Here is a 10487-nt window from a genome sequence, read left to right on the forward strand (position 1 = left end):
GAGAGATGCCAGAGAATCAGGGAAGGGGAGATACCAGACTATGAGGAGAGGTGTGGGAGAGGGAAGGCGAGGAGAGAGATGCCAGACCAATGGGGTGAAAGGAGAGATGGAAGGGGGAGGCATACAGTTTCTGGAAGGGGCATAGAAGGAGAGAAGATGCCATATAGGGGAAGAGAGACGGCAGACAGTGGATGGAAGGAAGAGAGTTACAAGAAGATGAGGAAAGGAGAAACCACAGAAGACAAAGGTAGAAAAAAATTTCTATTTATTTATTGCTTTAGGAGACATGTGTCACTGTTTCTGTGAAGCATTGTATGCAGAGTCCAGCTTCTTGCTGGTTCAATTTAACCTTTGTCTATGTATTTTTATTTTATCCCCCCTTTTACAAAACTGTGAAGCGTTTTTAGCACCAGCCTTGGTGGTAGCAGCTCTGATGCTCAGAATTTTATGAGCATCAGAGCTGTTACCTCCGTAGCTAAAATCCACACTACAGTTTTGTAAAAGAGGGAGGGGTTAGTTTGTGATTACATATTCCTTACTAGGCGAAGGTGTTTTCTGTGTTCTGTGTGTTCGAAAGACATGGTTTTCTGTTAGGATTGACGGTGTAGGATTGATCTGTGCTGGTCTGGCTTGTTTAGTTTTACAATGGGTGTATTGATGTACTGCTCACTGCAATATGTAAGATGCTGCCTTTTCCTAGGTACTCATGTGTGACGTGTGGTTTGTTACTAAAAATCATGTTTTTCTTACAGATGGGGGGGGGGGTGCCAAAAAATGATGGGCCCCGGATGTTACATATGCTAGGTACGCCACTGTATGTAAAGATACCAGAAAGCTGGCGTAGCAAAAACTTCTAAGTTTTGAGTATTTAACCCTCCCACAATCTCACGGGCACTCGTTTCAAGTTTATTGAGATTTTGATTTAAACGCAATATCAAATATTTTCAATGCGTATAACAAAAATAAATTTGGGGAAATAAATAAAACCATTTGAACCAGTGTTCCCGCTAAGCTGCGCTGGCGTGCGCTGGCGCACAAAATATTACATCGCAGCGCACACGTTTCTCGTCACAGCGCACGATCGGAAGAGGCGTACGGCAGATGGCAGGGCGGCGAGAGGAGAATCGGGCGAGTTGGCTCATAACTTGCTGGCGCCCGATATTTTTGGCTCACGGTGAAAAAAGTTTGCTCACAACACCCGCCCGCTTAGAGGGAACACTGGTTACAACCCCCTACACCCCCCACAACGCCCCCACAACGCGGCGCGATGTCTATTAAGTAAAGTGGGGGGGTTCCCCCCGTCCCGTCCCCCCCGTCGGAGCACTAAAAACAGTAATTTAGAGCGGCGTGGCGGCGTGCGCTGCGCTCAATTGTCTGGGTGCGCCTTTGTCCCGGCGCGCTTTTGACCTGACACCCAACAGCTCAGTCCCCAGGGCTGTCAGGAAGAAGGATACTTCATTATAAGTTTCCTCTTTGGCACAGAATAAATTTGTGGTATGAGCCTCAAGATCCCACAACTTGAGGAAAGTGTGGCGTAGTGTTTAGAGCTACAGCCTCAGCACCTTGAGGTTCTTGTGGGTTCAAACCCTGTGTTGCTCCCTGTGCCTCTGGACAAGTCACTTATTCTTCCACTGCCCTAAGTACACTAGATAGATTGTGAGCCCAATGAAAAACAGGCAGGGAAAACGCTTGAAGTTCCTGGAAGTAAACTGCTTTGAGTGTGGTTGTAAAAACTACAAAAAAGGCAGTATACAAGTCCCAATCCCTTTCCCTTTGTGGTTCTGTGTAGAGAATGACAGGTGACAAAATTAATCACCATTCCCGTCCCCGTGGATAACTGTCATTCTTCATGTCATTCTTTAAGGAGAGAGGGAAGAATCAGAGTATGAATGGCCGCAACCACTGACCCTCAAGCTTTGCTTTGAAGAATGCTGGTGTAGAAGGACTGAGGTTGAAATAGACACTAAAAAATGACATGGGATTATTTCCCACGGGGATGGGAACAGTGGTGAATTTTGTCACCGTGTCATTCTCTTGTTCTGTGCAACAGAGGAAGCTTGTACTCTATTTAGGGCTCTAAGGGGCTGAGCAACGGGCTAGAGATGGAATTTTAAATACTATTGCCTTTTTACTGCTTCCAAAATCAATGCTGCTATGTTATGCCCTTCCTCAATGCAGCAAGGACTGAGCCTGTAGATAGGTCAGTTGCATGGGGGGCCCCAGGAGGAAGGGCTGGGGAGCTGAGAAGTGTGTGGGGGGGGAGGGTCTATCTAAGGTCTATCTAAGGTAACTAACTTCTTTGCCCCAGCCCTGCAAGCCACATTTGAAAAATGATAGGTGCAGTGGTTAAAGCTACAGCCTCAGTATCCTGAGCTTGTGGGTTCAAACCCACACTGCTCCTTGTGACCCTGGGCAAGTCAATTAATCCCCCTATTGCCCCAGATACATTAGTAAGATTATGACAGACAGGGAAAATGCTTGAGTATCTGAATAAATTAATGTAAACCATTCTGAGCTCCCTGGTTGAACAGTATAGAAAATTGAACAAATAAAATTGTTCCAGATTTAACCCTTTTAGATGCAAATTGTGTATAAAGCTGTACTGCAGCCTACCTGCTCTATCCCAGCACTAATAATGTATTTTATTAACAAGATCTGTCATGCAAACATTCAGTGCTATTTCAAGCTTGACAAACTCTGATCCTTGAGTGATGTAAACACACAATGGCTGTCAAGATCTTTCAAGAAATATTCATGATTTGTATTTATAAATGATAACTCCAGGTCAGGGAAATTATTTTGAGCACGTTGACAAGAGAACCGCCCGTAGTGCTATGGAAGCAGAAACTTGAAAGCTGAAAACAAAAAGAAAAAAAAAACCAGGTACCTCACAAATCTTTCTGTAAGCTGTTCCACAAACTCATAAATCTCATGCCAGTTTTGCTTTATGCTGCCAGACCTGAAATAAACAGGAAAATATGTAAGAACTAATATATGGACAGAGAATGAACAGAACAAGTTTGCATGTTCCCTCTACATTTTAATGACCTTTAAGCAGAATCATATTGGCAAGACCACTGTGATGTGAATCTGAAAGAAGCAAACAGAATTCTGGTCAGTCAGGCAGTCAAGACCTTGAAGAGGGTCAGAGCGAAAAAGTAAAACCTTGCCATGGTTGTAAATTACTGGTAAAATGCAATGAAATAAACTTAGGAAACAGGCCAAACTCCTGGTTAAGTTACGGGCCTAAGGGGCTAATCCTTGTAAAACATTTTTGCACATATTGACACTATGAGATACAATTTCAACCACACTTGCATTTTTTTTCTGACCATAATAGTTAAGAATTTTTTATTGATGGAATTTAAGTGCTTACATTGATTATTAATGTCTGTATAATTCCTGGCACTTTGTATTAGTTTTGAAAATTAATAAAGATTTTTTTTTAAAAAAGAATCTTTGGGAGGGCCTGTTTGTTCTGTAGCCTCTGCAGGCGTGCACTATGACAAAGGCAAATGATAAAGAAATGTTCTTGAATCAGTGTTATCTTTCCAAATTAACGAGAGGCCTTTTCCTCTGGCTATATGCCCAGAATCAGTCAGTGCTGCATGTTAGAGAGAGATGAACAGGTCAATCTGGATTAGGATTTAAATCTCTTCTGTACAAGATTCTGTGCTGAGATTCTTCAAGGCACGGCCAACTCTGACCCAAAGCAGCTCAAAATGAGCCAAAATTTATATTTTCTCTGTATTTATATATCTATTAACCTCTTCTAATATCAACATTTGACTACCAAAACAATAATCAAAAACATATACAACAAAGACACAAATTTAAAACATAAAAAACCATAAAATTCATCTATCCAGCAACAATGTCATCACCAGCCTACACTACCGTTCCCTACTTCTCCAACTTTTGATCTGTTTTTCCGAACATTGTTTGGGCATTTTTTGTAACTTTTCTCTGGTTTCTCTTCAGATCGAATAAATCTTTCGCCTTTTCTTTTTTTTATACGTTATTGAAGAATATGTAGATCTTGCTTTCATATGTATTGATATTATTTTGAAGAATGATTTGTACTGTTTTTGTTTTTTGTTTTTGATTTATGTATGTTGATTTGGAAACCGCTGTGACTCCAGGCGGTTTATTAAGGGCTCCTTCTACAATACCGCACATGCTAAACGCTAATGCCTCTATAGAGCTGTCGTTAGTATTTTTGTTTAGCGCGTGGTTAGTATTTTCGTTTAGCGCTAAAAACGCTAGCGCACCTTAGTAAAAGGAACCCTAAGTTTTTAAATAAATAAATTCCAAGTTCTCCTCTCCATTTCCAATCTTCCCCCTTTTATACCGCAGCAGACAGAACCCTACTATAGCATGCAGCGCAGAGCCTTCCGAACTCCTGAAATAGCCACAGCTCCACTGCCTTGCAAAAGTGAAGACAAACTTGCTCCATTCTCTAAGGGTTAGTCGATGAGAAAACCGTACCCTTCACTCACATGTGCCTTATTTGATGCACAAACGGAATTATCAATAGCTCCAGCTGTTCCCATCTATGATCTTAAGTGCAAAATACCCTGGGCCATCGCATCACCACAAGGTATGAAAAGTTAATATCAATAACGTAAATCTCACTCTAGTCACTATCAGAAGCCAAAATGAAAAGCATGCAACGATGTAGAAACATGGCTGGCTTTGCAGAGGTATTTTGAACCATGCCTAGTTTGCACATGAGCCCCAGCGGGAGGTCCAGTGCATACAATAGTCCTGGCGAGAAAAAAGCAAGACGATGCATTGCTGTTCTGAAGGTATTTGACTCAAGGAATGAATGACAGCAAATTCATCTCAGAACCCTAAAAAGCTTGATGGGCCACACTAATCAAAACTTGAGCTGAAAAGGGCTTGCTCTAGGACAGAGGTTTTCAACCCAGTCCTCAAGAACCACCTGGCCAGTCGAGTTTATGCACAAGATAAATTTGCATAGTAAGAAGGCAGTGCCATGCAAATCTACCTCAAGCATTTTCATTCTAGATCAGTGGTTCCCAACCTTGTCCTGGAGGACCACCAGGCCAGTCGTGTTTTTGGGATAGCCCTAATGAATATGCATGAGAGAGATTTGCATATAATGGAGGTGACAGGCATGCAAATCTGCCCCATGCATATTCATTAGGGCTATCCTAAAAATCCGACTGGCCTGGTGGTCCTCCAGGACAGGGTTGGGAACCACTGTTCTAGATATCCTTGGTCCCAGAGGACTGGGTTGAAAGCCATCGATCTAGGTGATCTGTTTTGGCTTGGCAGTGACACAGGTGACTTTTGTTTGGACATTAAGGGCCTGATATTCAAAGCGATTTAAGCAGGCTCAGGAGCCTGTCTTGCCTGCTTAAATCGCTTCCTGCCACCTAAGTGGGGATATTCAACAGCATTTAACCAGAGAGTGCCGCTGAATATCCCCACAAACCTCCCAACCAAAAAGTGATACTAGGAGCGGCACTGGAGAGAAGCCTGAGGTTATTCAGGTGCCAGCAAAATTTAGTGCCGGCACCCACATAGCTAAGTGGCCTAATTTAGCTATATGGATGCCAGCACTGAATATCAGGCTGGCACCCACGTAACTTAATTTTTTTAATAGGATCCCTCAAATCCCTTTCTGGCCCCTTGACAATGCCCCCTGTTTCCCTCCATCCTGCCTCTTCTCCCCAGTCCATGGGGAGACATTTTGGAAAGGGGCTGCATAAGGCAGAAGAGAGGGGGATGCGCTCCGGCTCCCAATGACTACCACTGGGCCACTGGCATTACAGGTGGGGGATAGACAACAGTGTGAAAGACCCTACCCAGCCAGAACCTAAGCCACTCAGACAAAATTTAATCAGATGACATCATCCACCTTTCAAAACAGAGGGAAAAGCTGGAATTGAACTACTGCTCTGTGAATGAATGTGATGCCAGCCTCAGGGAGAAGACATAGCCCTGAGTTCCTGACTTGGGATTGGACAATTGCTCCTGGATTCTAGAGTCTCATGGGACCAGATTTCAATCCACCAACATCTATAAAACCAGAAGATTCACCCATGCTCTTTCTCTTTCCCTCGGACCAGCGCTGGAACCATGCCTCTCTCTTTTTCCTCTTCAGACCATCGCTGAAGCATGTGCCTCTCTCTTTCTCCTGGGGGATCATCATGCTGCATCATCTCTTCTATAGACCATGTGCCTAGCTGTACCAACTAAAGGACTTTTCAACTATCAAAGGCCTACATCGTGAATAACTTTTGAACCCAGCAAATTAATCATTCTGCTTTAGCAATATCTTGTCTTGTGGCACAATTTCTCCTTGTTCAAAAAGCCTATTTGTAACCTGCTCTACCTGCCTGATTTTATAATTAATTCTTCTCTGTAAGAAATAAATTTTCAGTTGGATTACAAATGTTCTGAATCTCGATCCTTTAATACTTATATTATACTTAATATATACTACAGAGCTAAATTTTAACAGGCAGTACTTTCCCCAAATTAAAAAAGTTCTTTATAAAATACATTTCTCTAAGTCAGAGGATGATATATTTTATTGATGGAGAAGTATCCTAATAATAAATCCATTAATAACAGGACTGGCCTCAGTGGACTGAATCCTCTGTGGGGAGAAACAACGTCAAATGGGAACCACTGGTGGATACCCTGAAGGTGCTGATGCCACCGCTGCACATCAAATTGGACCTAATGCAACAATTTGTCAGAGCTCTAGATAAGGAGTCAGTAGCCTTCAAATACCATCAAGACATCTTTCCTAATCTGTCTGAAACAAAAGTCAAAGCTAGTGTCTTTGTCAGACAACAGATAAAGAATATCCTGGAGTGCAAGGAAATTTCCAAGAAGCAAACTAGGAAGGAGAAAGCAGCTTGGAAACAGCTTTGTTGCAGTGGTTTGGGGCTTCCTGCGCAATCACAAGGCTGAAAACTACGTGGAGTTGGTTGAGAATCTGGTGAAGAATTATAGGAAAATGGGCTGTAGGATGTCTCTCAAAGTCTGTGTCCTCGAGTCATTCAAGGAGAACATGGGAACATACTCAGAGGAGCAAGGTGAGCGCTTCCACCAGGATATACTGGACTTCGAACGCCACTACCAAGGACAATATAATGAGAACATGATGGGCTCCTTTTACAAAGGTGCCTTAGGGCCTTAACGCACGGAATAGCACACGCTAAAATGCCCCGTGCACGCTAGCTGCTACCGCCTCCTCTTGAGCAGGCGGTAGTTTCTCGGGTAGCGCGCGCTAATCCGGTGCGTGCGCTAAAAACGCTAGCGCACCTTTGTCAAAAGGAGCCCCATATCTGGGGTCCGATTTGTGAAAATGACTTACAACATAAAGCAGTTGCAAATCTCGGAAAACTAGTCACTTCTAAATCTTCTGTGGTCGTCTTTGCATAACTTCAATATCAATACGTGTCAATTTTGATTTGTAATGTCGCTTTATATGATTTCATAAGAATGGAAAGATGAAAGTTTGGCATTTTTATGTTTTTAAATAGGTAAATTGCGAAATGTGGCTATCCTGGTCACAAAAGCAAAGTTTTACGGACATAATCCATATTCTGTACTTCTTAGGCTTGAGCAATTAGGAAATTACACTTAGAAGCCGATTCTATAATCAGCACCTAAATCAGCCGGCGCTGTTTACAGAATTATAGCTAGCAGTGCCTAAGTCACGCTACGCCCACAGAAATGCCCACTCAGGTATTAGGTGCTGCTAAGTGCCATGCGATAGATGCCTATCTTTATTAGAATCAGGTAGGCACCTACTGCCCAATCAAAGATTTATTTTTATTTTTTTTTTTTACCAATTATTGAGGCTATTAAGGGTATTTTGCCAATTAACCCCCCTTTTACAAAGCCATAGCGCAGTTTTTAGCGCCGGCCGCAGCGGTAACAGCTCCAATGCTCATAAGAATTCTAAGAGCGTCGGAGCTGTTACCGCCGCTGCCGGCGCTAAAAAACGAACTACGGTTTTGTAAAAAGGGGAGTAAGTTAGGCACCCTTTATAGAATCAGCCCCTTACTGCCCAGGAACATAAATCGTGTTACACAGTGATATCAGTGCACCAAGGTGGCTTTGCGCTAGTATTCTATAAATGAGTTACAGAACTGGCACTAGGCATGCCAAATTTCTGGCATCTGTATTTTGGCACAACTTTACAGAACTGTTACCATAGTGGCTGATCTATCTGCCAACTTTCAGCAACACTGTCCAGATAGCGCCACTGAACTCTACAGGTAGTCTGCAACATTCCCCCACTATCTTTTTAGCTATGCAAATTAAACTCCCTCCCTCTCCCCCCCCCCCCTTTCACCAAGACATGGTAGAGGGTTCTACTGAGGCCCGAAGCGCTAAATGCTGCCATGCTCATAGAATTTTGTGAGTGTCGGAGCAGTGTCAGAGCATTTAGCGCCCCGGGCCCTGGTAGAAACCTCTACCGCAGCTTAGTAAAAAAAAAAGGGGAGGGGGTAGAAAGCTGTACAAATGGCATCCGAATACCATCGCTATCTGTCGAACTGGCAACAGTCATCCTTGTCCCTGTACACTTAGCACCATGACACTTAGCACCAGAGAAAGCAATGCTGAACATACGAAATACACTGAAACTCTGCAGTCAGTCAGGTTTATGGTTTACTGGGTATGTGGGTATCTTTGGAGGGAGGTAAGGGGATGGGAAGGAATAGGTCGTGGGGTGAGTCTGTAAGGTTACGTTGTTTAATTTGTTATTTTAAAAAAAATGGTCTCTAGATGTCACACTGGTGTATGCTTTTTCTTTTGAGGAATAGTGATTGGGGTTATATTGTATATCAGTAGTAATTTTTTTTTAAAGGCCATTGATCCAGAGTTGGAATACTGACCTGTTAAAAGTTTGCATGGAAAACATCTTGGGGAAATTCAAATTATTACAACCATTAGAATCTTAAATTATTAGGCCCAGCCTAGTGGCACAGAAGCACAACACTGCCATGGGGAGGAATCTGGGTTCAACCGATGGTTCAGGCCTTTAGCTCTGCAAGTTAGCTAGGACTGTGGATGCCGCAGAGGCAGTGTCCATAGCCCATGGCAGGGAAGGGGAGTCCCAGCCATCATGCAAAGGTTACACCCAGAGGTCAGCCTTAGGGGCCAATGGCTGCAGGGTGAAGGTTGTGGAAAAGGAGTGCTAGTGCATGCCCCCTCCTCCTGGCCGAGGACTGTCACTACAAGCAGAGAACTAAAGAAAAGAGAGAAAATCCAGGAAAATCCCTGAGGTGGTTGCAAATGAAGCCTCATGGTATCAAATCCCAGCCCTGTTTCTAACTGAGCCAGAAGTTTGGAACACTCAGAAAAAAAAGTTATTGCCGACTCTGAAATCTGGACCCCCAAAATATACCCTGAGGAATCACCAGGTTTCCCATATGGGAATCTGAACTGGGACAAAACAGCTCTCCAGCCCTGGGATCACTGCCTGGCACAGCTGGCAGAGTCCGGAACTATACTAGGGTGGAGAGTTTGCGCTCTCTCTGCGCACAGACTTGGGTTAAGCCAGAATGCATCAGATAAAAGGCGAGGAGACGCTTCTGCAAAGACTTGTAAAGCATCCCACAGCCACAAACCAGCGCACCTCGGGCTACCGAAACCAAAGACTGAGGATCACGCGTTCGCCACACAACAGCCTGAAGTGCGGGGCAAAGTCCACAGCAACCCCCAAGATCCACTGGCTCACTTACTTGTCCAACACGAAGTAGAGGTCAAAGGCGCTCTGGCAGGAGGGTTCCTCAGCTCCAGCCGGCTCGGGACACCGGAAGGTGACCAGAAACAGCAGCGCTAGGCTGAGCACTGGACGGACACTGCTCGCCATCCCTGCGCGGCTGACCCAAGGCACGTCACAATACAACAAAAGGAACCTCGGTGCGCCGTCACAACGCCGCCCCCCCCCCCGGGATACGTCACAATGCAACGAAAGGAGCCGCCGTGTAGTCAGTCACTAGGCTCCCGAGGTCTCTCTTGGTGCCTCCCCTGCCCTCCTCGCGCTCGTCCGTGGCCACCTCCACCCGGCTCTGGCGGTGAGAAACTTTTTCCTGGATTTTCCTCTGTCCCTGTCGGCGATTCGTTCCCCTTTTATGGAAGAGAGAGAGGATGTGATTAACGGGTGAGCTGTTCGTTGGCGTCCCAGGATATAGCACCCCCCCCCACAAACACACACAAAAGGGCTCGTCCGGGGCTGTGAGCATGTTTACTACGTTGCAGGAGGGTGGAGACTGGAGCTGAAATAAGATCTGACGGTTTGCAGATTCTGGATTTAGAAGGAAGCCGCGAAAGGAAAATCATCGAGAAAATAAAACCACGTTCAGACGAGATTTGACTCACTTTGCAAGATCGCGGAATTTCTGCTTTAGTCTCTTAGCCTTCTTAACATAATTAAATTGGCTTTTTTTTTCCTTCGTTATTCCTCTAAAACAGGGACGTATGTATGAAGT

General features: G+C 44.3%; 1 protein-coding gene across 4 annotated transcripts in view; it reads right to left on the reverse strand.

Annotated features, from left to right (window-relative positions):
- Positions 1–10205, reverse strand: part of ANTXR2 (ANTXR cell adhesion molecule 2) — a 425705-nt gene extending 415500 nt beyond the window's left edge. For 2 of the 4 annotated variants that reach the window (XM_033963667.1, XM_033963657.1), the window contains exons 1-2: positions 9738–10205; positions 2888–2959 (exon numbers count right to left, since the gene is read on the reverse strand). In XM_033963667.1, the coding sequence (XP_033819558.1) occupies positions 2888–2959; positions 9738–9868 (203 nt within the window). In that variant the 5' untranslated portion in view covers positions 9869–10205. The remainder of the gene's footprint in view (positions 1–2887; positions 2960–9737) is intronic. The other 2 variants (XM_033963685.1, XM_033963677.1) reach the window with 2 other exon arrangements.
- Between the last annotated feature and the right edge of the window lie 282 nt (positions 10206–10487).

This window comes from Geotrypetes seraphini, chromosome 1 (genome assembly GCF_902459505.1).
Source record: "Geotrypetes seraphini chromosome 1, aGeoSer1.1, whole genome shotgun sequence".
NCBI classification, from domain to species: Eukaryota; Metazoa; Chordata; class Amphibia; order Gymnophiona; family Dermophiidae; genus Geotrypetes; species Geotrypetes seraphini.